Raw genomic sequence first — 19,118 nt, 5'->3', positions numbered from 1 at the left:
AATTGAACAACGATGTAAATTCTCTAAATGTGGGTTAAAAACTTAAGTTTACACAAAAATCTGTTATCCACCTTATCCCATATGAATATAGAAACGTAATATACAACAAAACTACCCTGTACTTTGGGATGTGGTGAGTGGTAACATGAAATTTATTATTTTAAATATAAGAAACTTCGGAAATAGAGGATATCAAAATAATTCATCTTACTTGAATGTTATTTTTTCCTTATTACTTAATTATAAGTATCTTTGTAATTTTACATTCCCTCAATTTCCATATTACTCTAAAAATCTGGCAACGTTGTTCTGATATAACAATATTCTTATCATTTTGTTAAGAGATATTACATTATAATGATTGATACAATAATGACACATTTTAACTCATATCAACAAAGTTCTTATTATTTTTTTTGTAATAAGATGAAAACACGATTTATAGGGGTTTATATAATCACATTTCGATAAACTGACGTCATGAATTACATTTATTTCCAGTTCAAATATGGTTATGGGCGACTAATAGATTTGACAATACGTTTCGTTTTCGGCACCACGCGGTGATTCATATTTCGAAGAATATAATTATTACGGGCTCCATTCAGGGACGTTACTAAAAATTCAATAATTTTGAAGCAAATTTTGGTGAAAAAATGCTATCAACTATGAATTTTTCAATTTTTAATCAAGTAGTACCACGAAAACTTATTTAAAAGTTTCATATAATTTTATTCGTATATTAAATTATCATAAATCTAGTAGTTTGTATTCTATCTCTATTGATACGCCACTGGTCACACTAATGCTTTTCTCACTAATATTTACAATTTTGGTGGAGGTGCGAATAGAAGATCACATCCTTATGTTAAAATATATGCGTGATAATGGTATATTAGTAGTTTAGACTGTTTAATTTTTTTGATCAGATGCTTTAGATTAAAAACGATGTCAGTAAGATGAATCAAGGTCGCAATTCGTTTGATTCTCGATATCCAACAACATTGATGTCTTATAACCGACAAGATATGCACAAAATATAAAATCTGTAATGTTTTTTAACTACAGAGCGACGTATATTAATTGCGACAGTTATTCCAAGGCACCGGTAACTTTATCTTACATCTTAAAGCAACTAAATATGTTACAGAAAACGTGACCTTGGTGATTTGGAAGACTGTATATCGTTGTTATTTAGAGACACGCCCTCGTACATGTTACTGTTTTAATTAAACGATTATATTAAAAAAAACGCTTCTAAAAATGACAACAAAAATGTTTTTCATTTCGAAATTGAATAGCTTGCGTTTGTACGGAATTCCTTTGCGGTTTATGGACTTCCAACACCATAAACAGTTTTAAGTAGTTATTGGCGAATGACATCATTTATACTATTTTAGAGATGCGCGCCTTGTTATTCATTATAAGAATTGATAAGTACTTAAATAATAATTAATTTTGGAAAATATTCGACGAAATTTGTCAATGAAAAATCAGAGTTAGTAATGATTGTAAAAAAAAACAAAAGCATACAGTGTGGAATTGAAAACACGAAATCAAATTATTTAATTTATAGACTCCATTTTGAGAAACTTGTAATACAATGTTGCCATGTTTATTTGAGTTGCAGTAACATATTGATTGTAGTTATAATATAAAGAATTATTAATTATTTTTTATTAAGTTACTAATTAGCTACGGAGGATAAAAAAATGACAAATTTTAGTCTTCTTTTATAGTTTTGTTTGTACAGTTTGTCATAATATCGACAAATAATATGTTTCAATTTCAAAATCCTCGAAGTTTTTCAAAAATATTTGAATGTTAATCAAAACTCTTCTCCTATTTTTTACTCATAATTCCTAAGTCGCCAGGAAGAAAATTGAAATGTAAATAAAGGAAATGAGTCTCTAATGTCATATTCACTCCTATCTGTTGAAATTTGTTTAATAAGTCCGTCAAATTATCAAAGTTTTCACTTATTAATTTCCAGAAAACTCTTTTTCATTGACAGATAAACAGATAAGAGACTTTCAAGTTAAGGAATTTTACACATAAAGTTTATGGTTAAATAAAAAAGTCAAAATTTACGACTTTTGGATCTTATCGAATTTAATTTAGGTTACAGTAAATTTCATTATTTACGAATCCGTTAACGGCATATTAGGTATGCTAAATTTACTTCTATAATGATATACTAGTGAGATTTCCTAGTTTCAACGACTCTGTACGTTATTTAAGCTGTAAACTATAATATTTCGATGAAAACAAGTGTTTTTGATTACCATATGGATAACCGTGCCTCCCAAATAATACAGAAAAAAGTTTATTTCTGTATGAGTCATTAAATTAGGTTTTACTAGAATTAACATAAAAAATTTCAAAAAGGCTAAACAGATTACGCTAAAAATTGAAAGTAAACTTCATTTCTGTTTTTTACGTGTCATTTTAATCAATTTTCCCAACAGGGCGTATAATTAATTGATATTTTTATTTTACTTTAATTGATGTTGACATATACCACCTAAACGTCTTTAAACGTGACTGGTATAATAATTATAGTGAAGTTGAATTATACATGTATTCAAAGTCACGTATTTACAAAACATTATCATTAATATTTTTTCATATATTTATTATTTTATTTTTAATCAATTATTTTAAATAAATTTGTCAATTACCTCTTGAATTTATCGAAAGATAGATGCAAACTTTTTTAATAAATACTTTATCTTATTCATTTTTTTATTTAATACCAGTTTTTTCAATACTTCTATAGATTTCTTATCAATGGAGATTAAAATACTAACCTTATTAGTTTTTTAGATACCTACAAGTTATTAATCCCGAAAAAAAATAGAAATAGATTATAAAGTATTAATTTGCAATGGCGTGGTACTGGGGGTACGTAAATATTTAACTTATCGTGTTTTATGAGTAATTATCAAACAATGACGCCGCCGTCACTGGAATAAAATATACCCCAATCAACAAATTATTTTTAATAAATATAAATACAGCGTTTTATAACAAATTTAGTTCATAAACGCTGACAAATATTTTTTTTATATTAAATTGTTGCATAAACAGGTAGTAGGTATTTTTAGACAATGACATCATTCTTTTGAATAATCATACACAAGCTAAAAGTGCAAATGAAATGTAATTACTTCATTCGCATATAGTATTAACTTTATATCAATAAATCTACTGGGAGAAGCTTTAAATTTTTATTTGTATTTATAAATATATATATTCAACAAGTTGGTAAAAAAACTGCACTGAAATTAGACATAAACTAGGACTGTATAACAAAATTCTATAAGAAAATATCACTCGTTAAGTTTTAGAATTATAATACTGATGTTTAAGTTTTCAAAAAAAAAAACTTATTTATTAGTATTGAAAGTTGAATATGACGTATTTCTTTGCTTTATATTACTTGTGTATGACCTCAAGATTACTCATATACGAAGAATTTAACACAATATGTGTATCAATTAATACTAATGGGTTGTAAAGCTATTTATATGAATAAAAAGTGTGAAAATAAAATCGATATTATAATTGAAGTATTACTTACATCGACAGAAAAACACTCGTGCGGTGTCCTCGTTGTTACAATCATTATTCAATAATTAACAAAAACAAGTGAACGGCACATAGAAAACACAGCTTTAAAACAAAACAACGACAAACAATTTAATCACATGTTAGGAATACGCGAAGTTTTCAGTCAACATTTTTAAATAATCATATTTAGAGGTTAGAACTGAACGGAAAAGAACCTACCATAAAACATTATTCTAAAGTACTGATTGTTTTATGTGAACAGTGAAAGATGATCAATATTTCCCAGTTATTCCTTTTTAGGTAGGAAATTGTACGTGTTCATGCCCCTTACCTTAGGCAACCATCGTCACGTAAGAATTCAATGTCAACAAGCAGATCAGGACTTGAATTTCAATACAATTTAATTTATAGGATGAAATTTCACTTTTAAAATCTATCGCAATTTATTAATTATTTATTATAAACGGAATACCTATGTAATTGATAAAGGGATTATCAAATATCGTTCAAGGTCGAGGGTTAACCACGTGACAAATATAGTAGGTGTAATAGATAATTGTCAAATGTTCCTTTATTGAGAAGGATTTTAAAAAGTGGTAAAAAATTATAGAGTAATTTTTGGGAATTTAATCAATAAACTGCTCAAAAACACATTTAATACAAAAAATATGACTAATATAAACTAAAATCTCACGAAAATCATATTTTTAAAATAAATTATACGGCAAATATTTTACATTGTTGCCGTGTTGTAGTTTTTTTCCTATTGCTGGTATAAAATTATTGATTATGATGTTCATCTAATAATTAGTAGATAACTCTAAAATATGATAATCTAATTGATTGAATACTTTTTCTAATTATTCTCAAAAAAGTAATAAATTATTTATATAATGTAAATAAAACAATAAATTTTACAACACTGAAGACAATGCCACAAGACTACCAACGTAATACATATGATTAATTGCCCTAGATAGACGAGCAATGATTACACTATGGAGTGTACACTCCATAGATTACACTTACATTTTATTCACGGGCTACAATTGAGACTAAATTGTAAATATTAAAAAGTAACCCAATTTTTTTAATTTACTGTTATTGAACTTGTCTAAATGTTAGAATAGTGCTAATTATAAATGTTTAAGACATTAACAAATTGTTTAATATAATTTGCAATGGCTGTGGGCTTACTAACGTGAGACACATTCTTCTGCACATTTACATGTCAAATTGAATAATTTGAGATCTCCTAAGACGACTTTTTTTAGTAGGTGATAACTAGAGGAATATATTCCATCATCCTCGCATGCATTTTCTTGCTACGAGGGTCGGTCGGAGACATCGGTCAACTTTTGTAATGAATTTATACGAGGGCTACTTATAAGATCCTAAATTGTGCGTTATGCTTTCCGGTATAGGTATATTAGAACAAATAAATGTATATGTTGAGATTTCAAGAGGTAGTTGGTTTAAATCAATTTAAAACCCTCGCTTCCAAAACAAAGTCAGTTCATTTGAAAGAAAAATTTTAATATAAATATCGATATACATACATATATATAGGAATAGGTATAAACAAAATGCTTCTATACCTCCATCAAAGTAAAAATTAACAATATTTCTGCAGTGTTCTTTTGGTTACCTTTCTTCTTAGTTGAATGGAACGACTTCTGTTTTGTGATATTTGTATTAGCTGGTTGTTTCATATTTTCCTCCTTTACCAAAAATTTATTTTTATTTTCATCGTCTTCAGAGCATAAAGTCAGGCATGTTTTAGTATGCTGTAACCAGAGATCAAGTTGTTCATCGCTAAAATTTTGACAATCAAGCATTTGCAGCATTTCAAAAATATTACTTCTTATTTTTTCCTTAATGCTTTCTTTCTTAACAAACAACTGTGATTTCAAATCCTGAACTTTTTTAGTATTTTCATTATATATGATCTGGCTGGTGACCAGTGGTATATTATTATTATTTTGCTGCTCACTGTTTATAGCTACGTAGTGGATATGCTTGCATATAGTTGTTCTTATGCAAAAATCAATGCAGCTACACTTGAATGTGTGTTGTTTTTCAAGTTCGTTCCCTTTTTCAATTTTATTATTCTGTCCACAGATTTGTCCCGTAAGTAAGACACTAACTGATGAATTGATTTATCCAATATTTTTATCTTTTTTCCAGTTAAGTAATGATATTTAATGGTTTTATGGAAGCTCTCCAAGTGCATGTTAGTGTTCAAACCGCATCCACTTCTGTAGCAATAAGCCCACTGCTCAGATATTGGTATACAATATTTTTCCAAATAATCACCAAATTTTTTTGTTTCTTGATCCTCATTGAGAGTCTGAGTGAATTTGATAACTTTTCTTTGAAATACTTCAATGTCTGATATAGTCTGTATGTGTTTAAGTGTTTTATATATCCAAGATTTTTTCTCAGAATTATTTATTTTTGCGAGGTTTGTCTGCCATGATCTATCAACATGCCAGGAGCATAATAGTCTATGTTTTGGTGGTCCCATTATTTGGTATCAAGCCATATAGTATGTAAGAGTGATATCAGATATGAAAACTGTATTTTTAATCAGACCAACAACGTCTTTCACTTTAGAGAAAAAAAACTGATAAACAGAAGTATCTTTACGATTTGTGAACATAAAAGCAACTGAATAACTCTGTCTAAACTCATCTAATGTCAACAAAGTCTTAAGTTCAAAGTCATAGGCATTTAGCCCATGTGTTCCATCTATTGTGATAACTTGACTCCCAAACTTTGTCATATTGTCATACAAAAGTCACTTGGTTCAAAGTTCACAATTGACTGTCCGTGCTATTTGTAAAAAAGCACTGGATTATCCTCAGCTTCAGCAGATTGTTTGACCCAAATATTAACACTGGTCGCATCATCTTTGTGGTATAATCCATCTTTCAAATGCATATTATATGTCCGCTGAATATTTCTTATATATCCTAAAATAAATTAAAAATAAAATCCTGAAAATGAACATATTATAATTAAGACTAACATTTGTCTTGAATTGCTTTGTTGAAGCCCCTGAAGTGATAAATTTTGATTTTTTTTAGTTGATACAAGAGATAATTATTTTGTTTTCACAGAAGTACTTGATATTGGAGTTTTAGGTACTTACCCTTTAGATGGAACCCCTAAAATTAGTTTGGAAGCAATCATCTCCTTATCACTTTTTGTAATTTGTAAATGTTGTATTTCATCTGATCCATGTAAATAATGTGATTTATTATATGTAATATCACAATGGTCTGACTCTAGGTTTCTTTTGACGACAAATGATTTATTTAACTTACAAGATCCCCGTGACTTTCCGTTTCCGATTTTGAAATGATACTAAATTTTATTTCTTGTAGAAGCGTTTGCATTCAAAATAAACATGTTCATAATTGCTCTGAACTTTTTTCCCAGAATTTCGGATATACTGGACATTGTTGACTTTTTGTTCTTCACAAAGCCATTGGTTGAATTCTCAAAAAAAAAATAAGTAAATCCCTCCGTTAACACTGAATTTATTCAGGAAACAAGTGTCTTCCTAAATCTAATAAAAATTATTATTTTATACTCACCATCAAAACTTGGAAACGGTAAATGTACTATATTATTTTTTAAATTGTGTTTGTGCTCCAGATGACTTCTCAAGTCTCCATTAAATTTAAAAAAGAGACTGCATTCCACACACGTATATTTTGTTTCACTTCCATATTCAATCCATTTGGATGATTTATCATGAATGTTTCTTAAATGTTTAAGTTAAACTGGTTTCAAAAAAATTTTTCACATTCAAAACACAATACCGGCATCTTAAAATTAGGACAAAAAAGATTCAGATTCCGAGTAGTTTGAGAAAAGTGAAAAGTATTCGAAAAATTAAAACCGAATTTAAAGTTAGGTTATGTTATATTATAATTTATTCGCATGTGCAGATGATGGAATATATTCCTCTAGTTATCGGCTCCTCTATTTTGTATCTTTAATAATTAAATTTGTATTTAGTTTGGTATTTACCTTGATGTTTACTAAGAAATATTAGTCAAAGAAATGACAAAACATAATTCACTAAAACGTTTTTTATATATAATAAACTATAAGTAAGAAGCTAAAATACAAAGTGAACTTTAGAAAATCGATTAAATCAACAAAATTTTTAAAATTCACCACTTTTATCAATGACAGGAATGCAGATTTTTTAATTAATATACATATTAATTCTTATCAGTGAAAATGCGAGTATTTTAAGTACATAATACATCATTTTTATGATCGAACGTATACGAAATACTATTTTCTTTCCACCCTATATAAATTTATATTAGTTATATGAAAATATTTTTCTTAGTGTAGTAATTTGAGCTTGTTATCTCAGTGTATTCTGTTGCACTTTTCGTCAATTAATGCTTCTCGATGATTTTGCTCAAATATTCCTAGAGTCAAATTTATAATTTGGGAAAATTAAAAAATTTAGGGAACGAAAATAAAACAAAAGATACTTTTTGAAATGATTTTATTTTTCCAACATCTTATTATCGATGTTAATGCGACTTATTTAAGACGCACATAAAATTAGGTTAGAAACTTACCATTGTTGAAATTTGAAGTATGGTTAGGCAGACCACACACGTTTACTTTGAAAATATCGATAAAAATATCATTCCTGGGAAAAACTTAAATCCACCCAAAAAAGGAATAATTTAATGTTAATATTGATTTTTGTATTAAAAAAAAGTTCAATCCATAATGATGTAGTACAGATAGAGCGGTAACAAACGTCAAGTTAGAAAAACTTGAAAAATTGTGTTGTCGTATAGTTAGGGTGATAGCACACGTTCAGTGTATGGTCACTTTGAGAAAAATAATGTTTGAAAAAAACGAGATTGAATTCACGGTTTTCTGGTACAGTTAGTCTATCCACATACGTTCAGTCAGAGAGGCGTAAGAGATGTATAAAAAAAAATGATTTCTGGGATGTCGTTCAGTTAGGGTAACCACACACGTTCAGTTGAAAAAAACCACGGTTTTGTGGTACAGTTAGGACCACACGTTGATTCATTTATAGGAAAAACGAAGTTGAATCCGTGGTTTTCTGGCTTACTTAAGGCTGGCCACACACGTTCAGTTAGAAAAACTGTAAAAATTTTATATAAACATTAATTTGTGGGGGAAAAAAGTTGAAACTTCGGCGATGTGGTACAGTTAAGGTAACCCACACACGTTTAGTTATATAAGGAGATATTTAATATTAACATTGAAGCCTTGACTTTGTAGTACAGTTGGGTTGATCACACACGATCGTTTAGTAGTCCAGTCAAAAAACAGAAATTTTTGTACAAACATCGATTTTTCTGGAAAAAACGTTGTAGCCTCGGTGTAGTGGTTCATCTAAGTCGGTCATACACGTTCAGTAAAAAAAATTATGGAAAAGTGATTTCAAAGAGAGAAAAACAGTTGAAACTACTGTAATATGGTGCAGTGCGACACACGTTCAATTATAACAATTAGGAAAATTTTATAAAAAAAAATAATTTCTGGGAAAAAAAGTTAAATCCACAGTGATGTGGTACAGTTAGAGCGGTCACACACGATCAGTTGAAAAAATTATATAAAAAATTGATTTCTGGAAAAAAAGGTCACTTAGAGAAACGACAAATGATAAAGAAGAAATATGAAGGAAAAACGATGAAAAAGAAAATCTGCTACCTCAAACAAAGATTAAATAAAAAAATTCGAGTCACTTGGTCTGTGTGTGGCCGGCTTTAGAAAGGAATTTTTTTTTGCTTGTCTGCAAGATTTCGACCATTCCTGTTGGGTGTTAAATATATTTAAAATAAACACAATTTAGGGGAATCCCTGTTGATTAAATAAATAAATAACCAGTAGAGTAAAAATGTATAATACATACGTTACCGTTGATTATTATCGATTCCTGATTCGGAGCTGGAACCGTTTTTTTTCGTTGAAAATAAACGGGGGGAATATTTGGATCGGCTGGACAATACGTTCTGGATATGTGGCAGGTGCTCAGACGATATAGTCCTCAGCCAACAACCTGCCTATTGGTACATACATACACACATTAATAACCAAAACAAAAGTAGTAGAAGAAGAAAAAGACTTTTCACGATACACAAACCGTTTATTTATATATTATTATTATTATATCATTCAATTAATTCAATTGACACAACGTACAGTTGATTAAATTAAATGTTTTTACCAATTATAAATATACATTATGTTTTTTTTTCATTTTTCTGTTAATCTATATTTTTAATGAAACTTACTCAGACTTATCGCTAGAATTTTGCCTCTTCATCGATTTCAATGCTTTTTCCCTCAACTTTTTCTCATCTTCGTTCACGACTTCGGATTCGCTGTTGTCCGAATCGTCGCTGTCCTGTTTCTTCTTCTTGTGTTTTTTGTGTTTCTTAGAATGCTTCTTCTTCTTCTTGTGCTTCTTGTCCCTCTTCTTTTTCTTAATTTCTATTTCGTCTTCGGAATCGCTTCCCGATTTCGATACCTTTTTTTTGTGTTTCTTCTTTTTGGTCGAATCGTCGTCGCTGTCCGATGAACTGTTGTCCTTTTCTTTCTTGTGTCTCTTTGATCTTTCCTTATCGGAATCGTCGGAGCTGTCTTGTCGTTTCTTTTTTTTCGGTACGTCGCTATCGCTGGAATCCTTCTTTGATGATTTCTTCGGTTTTTCCGAGCTCGCCGATCGACGTTTCTTCTTCAATTTCTTATCTTCTTCGGAATCGGAACTCTGGTGGCGTTTCTTTGAAGATTTTTCTTCGCTGCTGTCGCGTCTCTTCTTATCCTTCTTCTTTTTTATTTCCATTTCCCTAGAAGAGCGTTCGTCTTCGCTTTCGCTGCTACTAGACGCCCTTCTCTTGGAACGTTTCTTCACTTTTACTTTTCTCTTGTCCTTTCTGATTTCTTCTTCGCTATCGGATTCGCTGGACGATTCCGTTTCACTCTTGGGCGGTTTCTTGACGATTTTCTTCGGCTTCAATTCGATTTTTTCTTTGTGAGATTTCTTCTTGTCTTCTTTACCGCTGATAGCTTTACCTGTTTTCGGTGGAAATTCGTGTGCTTTGATGAAAGGCGATGGGGTTCTTGATAAACTTCTGGAATACCTCGGCGGTCCGTGCGGCGGTATAGGATAATTCTCTTCGGGACTGACGCTTCTAGATTTCTTCCTCTCCTTTTCTCGATCCTTTTCTTTCATTCTCGCGGCTTCTGCTGCGGCGGCTGCGGCAGCTTCTGCTTTTCTCCTCTTCTCACCTTCTTCTCGTTCTTTTTTCTCGTGACGGTGTATCTCTTCTTCTATTCTTCTTCTAGCTTCTTCTACTTTTCTCGGTGGCGGTTCTGGGGCTCTTTCGTCCTTTCTTTGAGGTCTTTGATTGCGACTATCCATTCTTCTGTCGTCTCTCTTTTGTGGACTAGGACTCGGTCTTTCTGGTCTTGATCTGTCTCGTTCTCGAGGTGGGGATCTTCTTCTAACGCTAGTTCGATCACGAGATCGTTTCCTAGATCGAGATCTTCGATCACGGTCCCTGGACAATCTTCTGTCTCTCGATGGAGAAGGTCTTCGATAGGTATTCCTATTTCGACTTCTACTACGTCTGAACCTACAAATTATTTTTTTATATAAATAAATTATTATATTTAAATGTAATTCTTTTAAGGATGGTGATTTACCGACCTGTTTCTGCTGAGACTTCTAGATCGCCTTCTAGGACTATTTCTCCTTGGTCTACTTGTAGCTCTACGACGACTTCTACTTCTACGGCTGTAACTTCGTCTAGGTCCCGGTGCCCTTCGGGGACTTATACGTCTCGAAGGACTGCGTCTTCTTCTATCTCTACTGGCACTTCTTCTACCTCGGGAAGGACTTCGTCTGGAAGTAAAAATCTATCTGTAATTTGAAGGATTTATAAAATAAACTATAATATTGATTATAATAAGGAAAACTCAAACAAGAAAAATAAAATTTCTTCGTTAAACAACCTGAAATGTTAGATATAATGACAAACATGAAATTAAACAGCTCTCGGTTTCAATCATGCATTAAGATAACCATTTTTAATAAAAAAAATATATATATATATACAAAAAAGCCCACCTTCTGGATAAACTCCTTCGTCTACTAACAGACCGCCTCCTAGACGTACTCCTCTTCTTAATTCTTGGACTGTCCTTCCTCCTGGGAGATTTAGATCTGGATCTTTTCCTTTTAGCGTCAACTTCGCTATCGGAACTATCCTTATTCGATCTATAATGTCTCTTCTTCTGTACGCTGTCTTCCTTCTTCCTAATTTCGAAATTTTCTTTAGATCCTGAACTCGATCTCGATCTTCTTTTTTCTTTAGGACCTTTCGACGCCGATCTTGATCTTCTACCTTTGAAAGAACGACTCGACGATCTGGATTTAGATCTCGATTTCGATCGTGGCGGTCGACTGCGTGATTTCGAACGGGTTCTACTCCTGGTTCTCGATCTCGAACGGGATACTTTCTTGTTTTCGGCTAGGGACATCAACTTGGCTTGTAGTTTGGATACCGGAAGAGTGGTAGTCGAGCTGCTGTTTAAATCAATAGAAATATGAAATTTTAATATTTATTATAATGTTAATACATACCTAGATTGTTTGTCTAAAGGTTCGGAATCGTCTCTACCGTTCATTACAGCATCTGGACTGGCGTTTCCGTTTTTCCTCGATGTATCTTCCTTATTCAACGAAGGAGATCTGCTTCTAGTTAAACCATCTCTACTTCTAGATTTTTGTATCCTCTCTCTTGATCTACTAGTCGATTTCTTTCTCGGTATTTGATCGCCGCTTCTGCTTCTCGATTTCCTATCTCGACTTCTCGATTTTCTTTCCCTACTTCTCGATTTCTTGTCCAAACTGCGAGATTTTCGGTCTCGACTACGCGACTTGCGATCCCTACTTTTGGATTTCTTATCCTTGTTGCGACCCGAACGGTCTCTGTCTCTGGAACTTTTGCGATTTCTCGATCGGGATCTCGTACGTCTGGATCTCGATCTGTCACGATATTTTCGATCCTTATCTGCCTTTTCCCTATCTCGTTCTTTTTCTTGATCTTTTTCCTCCTTTAACTGAAAATTTATTTGTTAAAAAAATGGTAATCAACTTGATAACAAAAAACAAATCCCTAAAAACCCTTGCAGATCAACTACAAGACAAGAATCAAACACAAAAGGCAGAGATTAAAAAAAGTTATTCAGAAGTGACTAATGACATTTTAATAAATCTAAATTTGCAATAAAAGCTACTGTTTTAATTATCACTTTTCACACAAGCTCAAAATGCTTGGTACATTCGAGCCAATAGATTGTGTCTTGACTATCTAGAACCGTGATTCTCAAAGCGGTTCAAAGTGTTATGTTGACTTCTATCAATATAAGCAGATAATATTTTAAGAAGCTCAAAGACTGTAACTTTTGGTAGTAATGTAGCTGCAATCCACCTGATCCAGAAAAATTTTGAAATTGGTCTATAAAACAAAATAGAATGGGAACCAATGTCGTAGAAGTTCCATAATTTCATTTTTTATGCCATTATTAAGTCATTCTTGTGCTGTTTTTATATTTTGAAATAAAGACTCTAAGAAAAAGAAACTCACTTCTTACACCTGTAAGGGCAGATAAACATAAGAACTAAGTAAAGTAAATTAGGACAACAGATAAATAAATGTAAATACCTTCAATTTTGCTAATTCTTCTCTTTTCAAATTGATAAGAGATTCCGGTATTCCAGAGGCGTTTTCTTGCGCAGATAAAAGAAGCGCCCATAATTCTGCCATGAATTCCATTGCGTGTTTACTTTGCAAAAACCCTGTTAGATTGATCTGCATTTTTTTCGGATCTGGAAACTAAAAAATACATAAGTAAGATAAAAATTATTTGGCAAAGATAAAAACGTCTTACCTTTTCGTCGAGTTGATTATAAACGAAATTAATAACCACATCATCATCCACATTAAGCATTTCTGTCAACTTATCCGAAATCCAAGGTTTAATAACCTCCAGATTAATTTTGGTCATATCCACCTGCAAACAACGAATTTCAAAATATTCTTTCGATTATATTATCTTAATAACTTACCTGTTGATTCAAACAAGGATTGAATTTCATTTGTCTGAGAAGTTTTTTCTCCTTATCGCTGAACCGGTTATCCTGATCGGTATTGGTACCCTTAATATAAAAATATCCATTCATTTAAAGAATAAAATAATTTTCACTAAATATTTTTCTAATAAAAAGTATAATAAGTTGAATATATTTATAGTTTTCACTTACCGTATACATCATGTCGCAGCACGTTAAAATCTATTGAATAAAATCCTAGAACCTACAATTTTTAACGCATTTGTATATAAAGCAAAATTATTAATTAGGTTCTTTCATCCTTTCGGACTACTTCTTAAAATGACTTTTTTTCGGTATGCACTAAACCATACACTAAACAAATGATCAAATTATCTCAAAAATACAACTTCCTACCTCGGATGTAATGTCTCCATTGACGCTACTTTATAAAATGGCGGAGATCACACATCGAATTGACTCAGTAATTGAATTTAAGTGGTACCAACATAAATATTTTTTTAAGAACTAATGATATAGCTTTATGGCTTTATATAAGTATAAAGGAAGTAAATATGAAAAAACGCAATTAAAAACTCAACGAAACTCTGGTTAATAATTTTATTATAATTATTTTCATATTAAAGTATGGTAATTACAATTTACTATTAATTTTTTATATTAAACTTTAATGAAGTTTGCACTGTAGTGCTATAGAGAGCTTATTTTATACATTGGTGTTATATAAAAACCTTCTATTATCTTGTCAAAACATAAAGTTTAGTTCTATAGATTAAAGCGTAAAATTCTTTGTTTATTAAATATATTGAATAAAAATTTATTTACATAATGAATATATAAACTGAACAATGGCAGATGCTCTAAATTTTGTTATTAATAAACAACCGTATAAAATAATTGAGGTACCTTTAGCAAAATTTACAGAAGATGTTATACCTCATCATCAAAATGTGTACCAACAATATAAATCATCTATAAAAAAGGTGAGATAAAATCGTAAATATTAACAATAATTTTGATTAGTATTTATCTATAATATTAATATTTTCAAGTTTCTCATATATTGGTGGATTTGTTTTTGTTTATCGTTTGTTATAAGACAAATACTTTCAGTTATTGGCTTTAAATAATTACGAACAGCTAGAAAAAGAAATAAAAGAGAAAAAAAGAAATGTGAAACAATTAAGAAACTTAATGTATGAGTTAGATACATTAAGGACCCAAGTGGAAGATGAAGATCTAGATAAATTTGATATGGAAACATTATCATTGAGAAAAATAATTTTAAATTTGATTACTGGTTATACAGGTATGTAGACAAGTTTATAAAAGGTTTATATATATATATATATATATATATATATATATATATATATATATATATATACATATATTTATTGATAGAATTAGAAAAAACCGTTAATCAAGTCATCGAAAGACAAAACGTAGAATTAGAAAAAGAAAACTTAGAACCCTTCGAAGGAACTTCCCAAATTCAAATGCAACAAACAATAGAAGAAATTAAATTGAAACAAAGGGAAGAACAACTGAATAAAGTTGAAAATATTCATAAAGACGTTCAAGATTTAAATGATATCTACAAAAATTTGAATGAAATGGTAGTAAATCAGGCGGATGTAGTGAATCAAATATCAAACGATGTAGATAATACACAACAGAATGTTATCGAAGGAACAAGGACTTTGGCAAAAGCTCATAAGTAAGTTAACTTGTATTAACATCACGGTGGGCATGTACTCCAAAGTTATAACACACACACTTGCTTAATAATCACAATTCAACATATTGAACAGTCAAGTTTATATTAATTATATTTTATTTTAATTTCTTTTATTACATTTTTTTATAATATTTAGGATCAATTGTAGTTTTAGAATATTGTCTATTTTCCCCTTATTGAACTTTTTGATTTCGGTTCACCGTATAATTTTTTTATGCTTTTTTGTTATAATTTTTCTTGATTTTAGTTCTCTTTTCTATGAATTATATATTAGATATATGAATAATGATAATTAACTATCTTTATTGGCCTGATAAAGAACTTCATAGAGTCTCAATTATAAATTGATTAAATAATTACAAAAACCCAAAAAAGATAAAATATTTATCCCAAAGCATGGTTAACAATTATATTATGTATTTTTTCACGTAAAAACAAGTTTTCCCCTCAAATAAACAGGTGTCAAATGTTTCAACACTTTCTTATAATACATGAAATGAAAGTTTCATAATTTCTTCATGTAAAAATAAATCTACAGCTCACAGCTACAGCACATATTGCACACGATTATTTGATGTCTTTTTTATTGAATACACACAAAAAGCACTTATTGATCTCTTTGGCTTTTTGCAAACTTGTAGTAGACAGATTTGAGGAATTCTCGATATATCAGTTTCCTTCTGAACCGTTTTTCTTGTACTTGAGACTGTTGTTAATAGTTTCTTCATATTTGTTAACCACATTAATTATTATAATAATTTTGGTATAGACATCTCCGTAAGACTTTATAGTTTGGAATTACAGAAGAAAATATCTAACTACAAATTCATATATAAACTTTTTTTGAACAACATTCTTCATCGCTTTTTCACTAGTTTGACTCCGGGGTACATTCCACCCTAACTGAGGGTTTTTGATTTCTAGATTAAAAGCTGTAGCGTATCCAGTTACAGGGGCTTTTTTAGGTGGCATGATTGGTGGCCCCATTGGTCTCGTAGCGGGTCTAAAGGTAGGAGGAGCGGCGGCGGTAGCTTGCGCAATAGCTGGCTACACTGGTGGTAGATGGTTCAAAAAGAAACATTTGGATCAAGAATGTCAAGGAATTGAACAAGGGTCGAGTCAGGATGAGGATGCGGGGAAAAAAGATATGTGACAGTGTCTTTTGTGTTAATAGACTTTTATTTATTACTGAGATTGGGTTTTATTTTTATATAACAACAATTTTTCATCAATAATAATTATTGTATCGTTTCTCTGATCTTAATTAATCATGACTTGTAATGGATAGTTTGTTCTGAGACCTTTTTATCACATTGGTGCACCTCTTAAACAAATGTACATAATAAGAAATTATTTAAGAATGTGTTTATTTTGAAAAACTTTCCACTTTATAGCCAAGTTGCATTGAAATGTTGATTTACACAATAAAATATTTCAAAAAAGTATCTAATGTTTTATTTTCATTTATCACAATTTTTTAATTTCACAAATTATGAATTCAACAGGTACAATTTATCCAGACTAAAAATGCAACATATTACACTGAGAAAACAAGCTCAAATTACTACACTAAGAAAAATATTTTCCCAAATGTTTTATTTTTTTTAATTTCCCTAATTATGAGTTTGACACGAGAAATGTTTAAATAAAACCTTCGAGAAGTATTAATTGACGAAAAGTGCATAAGAAAACACTGAGAGGACAATCTCAAACCGCTACATTGAGAATAATATTTTCGTATTACGATTATCAGGCCATATATTTCAGAATAAAACTATTATTTTGTATACGTTCAAATATAAGAATATTCTATGCAGATAAAATAAATTCTCGTTTTACCACTGATAAAGCACACTCGTATCGGTTATTTATGAAAGGGGATGTTACAAAGAGGTTTGATAAGGGAATTAATTAATGTGAACGTTAATCCCAAAAACTACATTTTTGTAAACAAGGTTTATATCAACAATAGTATGAAAGTGAATTTTAAGAAATTCAATAACAAATATTACCTGAAAAAATGATTAAAAGTGATAATCAATTTGATCCAGGTAAGTTCGACAATTTTTATAATTTCTTGTTAATAATTAAGTACATATATATCATTACTTTACTGGAGTCAGCATTCCTTAATCACCTGTTCATTTTGTTGATCCCAAACGGTTGTCAAATTTATTGCACAACCGATTGAGTCAGAATTTGTTGTTCTTGGTTTTGACGATATCAAGTTAACAAATAATTAATTGATACATATGATATAATTATTTTTCCAAGTTTCCGCTATTATTTTAATGAATGTAGAGTCAACTTACATAGATTTATACCTTTAGGAAAAAAATTACAAAATGGTTTCAACAAACAATAGACAGCCTAAGTCTTGACGTCACAGAGACGGGCGAAGCTTGTAAAGACTCCAAACAATTTTGTGAATAATGGTAAATGCCCATGAGCAATTTTCATTTAGTGTTTTCGAGGTTTATGTGATAAAATAAGACTTTTCAGTTGAATATATTGTTGATGGAACGTACTATTTAAGAGCTTTTTCTTAGTTTTTCCCCAAGTGAGTTAATTTAACATATTAATTTTGCTTTAAAACTTGTTGAGGTTATGTCTATTTTATTTTTGTTGTTAATCTCTGTCATCTACTAATAGTCATGAGTTTTCGAGTTTAAATAAGTTAATTTTTAGGTTTTTAAAATCTAGGACTGCTTCAGAATGTGTTTGTGCTTTGTTCCAGACTGTAAACATTACAGTTCAAAGCATCCATGTAAATTTTTTCGATTCCCAAAAAAAGGACCGAGAGGAATAGATGGATTTCTCTCATAAGGTAAAAGAATGATAACATTCACTTTTCAAAGATTTATGTTTTAAATTTATTTATTTACAGAAGAAAAGTGTGCGATGGTCACTTTTTAAATAAAGTAAAAAAGAATGGGCCAACTGTATTTGATTTCAGTATTCAGAAGAAGTTTAATATAAAATCATCAGAAAAAAGGTATGCATTTTGTTGCAGAAAGTCCATTAGTCTAATAAACCTCTATTTTTTAGGAAGCGAACTGTAAAAAATCTTGTGTCCGAGCCACTACCAGGACCTTCAATTGAGCCACTACCAGGACCTTCAACCAAACTACTGCCAGGGTCTTCAAAGCGAGATCATGAAGTGACTCAAATTAAACTTGATGCTTCACTCCTGAGTCTGTCATCTGCATTTCAAGATGCCGAGAATTACTTTTTGTGACAGCAGGTGGTTGAATTAACTGAGAAGCTGGAAAAGTTATCAACAAGGTTCAGCTATGAAATTGTGAAGAACAAAGATGCTCATGTACTAATGTATACTGATATTCCAACCAATGAGCTATTCATGGTTCTTTTTGAACCAATGGACAGCATTAAATTAAAATATTCTGGATGGAATATTCAGATCATTCCTAAAATTAATCAACTTAATCTTTCACACGAAGATTTGAGTATTAGATTTAGTTGTAGTACAGCTACAGTAACCAATATTATAATGACGTGGATTTATGCTCTACATGAAGTCCTTTTAAATAATTTGATAAAAAATTATACCATCAAGACAACGGAATCAGGCCTGCCTCCCTATTGCTTTTACGAATTTTAAAAATTGTAGGATAATTTTGGATT

General features: G+C 30.5%; 3 protein-coding genes and 1 long non-coding RNA gene across 11 annotated transcripts in view; 1 reads left to right on the top strand and 3 right to left on the bottom strand.

Annotated features, from left to right (window-relative positions):
- Positions 1-4,038, bottom strand: part of LOC130449977 (four and a half LIM domains protein 2) — a 119,395-nt gene extending 115,357 nt beyond the window's left edge. The window contains exon 1 of the mRNA XM_056788124.1: positions 3,584-4,038. Within this exon, the coding sequence (XP_056644102.1) occupies positions 3,584-3,628 (45 nt within the window). The 5' untranslated portion in view covers positions 3,629-4,038. The remainder of the gene's footprint in view (positions 1-3,583) is intronic.
- Positions 4,039-5,092: 1,054 nt separating this feature from the next.
- LOC130449985 (uncharacterized) lies at positions 5,093-7,656 on the bottom strand. Its single transcript, XR_008910523.1, has 3 exons — positions 7,176-7,656; positions 6,728-7,077; positions 5,093-6,548 (listed from the first exon to the last, which is right to left on the bottom strand). It is a non-coding gene; the product is annotated as an uncharacterized LOC130449985 (long non-coding RNA).
- A 437-nt stretch (positions 7,657-8,093) lies between these two features.
- LOC130449976 (serine/arginine repetitive matrix protein 1-like) lies at positions 8,094-14,189 on the bottom strand. Of its 5 annotated transcripts, none has more exons than XM_056788117.1 (10): positions 14,129-14,170; positions 13,925-13,976; positions 13,730-13,819; positions 13,552-13,674; positions 13,326-13,496; positions 12,242-12,720; positions 11,726-12,184; positions 11,306-11,500; positions 9,888-11,231; positions 8,094-9,656 (listed from the first exon to the last, which is right to left on the bottom strand). In XM_056788117.1, the coding sequence occupies exons 2-10, from the start codon at positions 13,934-13,936 to the stop codon at positions 9,641-9,643; spliced, it is 2,889 nt and encodes a 962-aa protein (XP_056644095.1). In that variant the 5' UTR covers positions 13,937-13,976; positions 14,129-14,170; the 3' UTR covers positions 8,094-9,640. The 5 variants fall into 5 exon arrangements, with proteins under 5 accessions (XP_056644095.1, XP_056644097.1, XP_056644096.1 ...); XM_056788119.1 differs by having other exon boundaries at positions 13,730-13,801; XM_056788118.1 differs by having other exon boundaries at positions 13,730-13,801; positions 13,925-14,189.
- A 38-nt stretch (positions 14,190-14,227) lies between these two features.
- LOC130449980 (syntaxin-17) lies at positions 14,228-18,300 on the top strand. Of its 4 annotated transcripts, XR_008910519.1 has the most exons (5): positions 14,232-14,715; positions 14,846-15,041; positions 15,137-15,452; positions 16,398-18,033; positions 18,162-18,300. XR_008910519.1 is itself a non-coding variant. In XM_056788140.1 (4 exons), the coding sequence occupies exons 1-4, from the start codon at positions 14,581-14,583 to the stop codon at positions 16,533-16,535; spliced, it is 762 nt and encodes a 253-aa protein (XP_056644118.1). In that variant the 5' UTR covers positions 14,228-14,580; the 3' UTR covers positions 16,536-18,300. The 4 variants fall into 4 exon arrangements, 3 of the variants coding, with proteins under 3 accessions (XP_056644118.1, XP_056644117.1, XP_056644120.1); XM_056788140.1 differs by having other exon boundaries at positions 14,228-14,715; positions 16,421-18,300; XM_056788139.1 differs by having other exon boundaries at positions 16,398-18,300.
- Positions 18,301-19,118: the final 818 nt, after the last annotated feature.

This window comes from Diorhabda sublineata, chromosome 10 (assembly GCF_026230105.1).
Source record: "Diorhabda sublineata isolate icDioSubl1.1 chromosome 10, icDioSubl1.1, whole genome shotgun sequence".
Taxonomy (NCBI): domain Eukaryota; kingdom Metazoa; phylum Arthropoda; class Insecta; order Coleoptera; family Chrysomelidae; genus Diorhabda; species Diorhabda sublineata.
This window is presented reverse-complemented; position numbering and strand designations above follow the sequence as displayed.

Coding starts and splice junctions, on each gene's coding strand:
- LOC130449976 (XM_056788116.1), bottom strand. Junction 13,675..13,729: donor ATCCTTGTTTGAATCAACAG/GTAAGTTATTAA, acceptor CGTTGTTTGCAG/GTGGATATGACCAAAATTAA. Junction 11,232..11,305: donor AGAAGTCTCAGCAGAAACAG/GTCGGTAAATCA, acceptor AATAATTTGTAG/GTTCAGACGTAGTAGAAGTC.
- LOC130449980 (XM_056788139.1), top strand. CDS start 14,581: ATGGCAGATGCTCTAAATTTTGTTATTAATAAACAACCGTATAAAATA. Junction 15,042..15,136: donor TTTGATTACTGGTTATACAG/GTATGTAGACAA, acceptor ATTTATTGATAG/AATTAGAAAAAACCGTTAAT. Junction 15,453..16,397: donor ACTTTGGCAAAAGCTCATAA/GTAAGTTAACTT, acceptor TTTGATTTCTAG/ATTAAAAGCTGTAGCGTATC.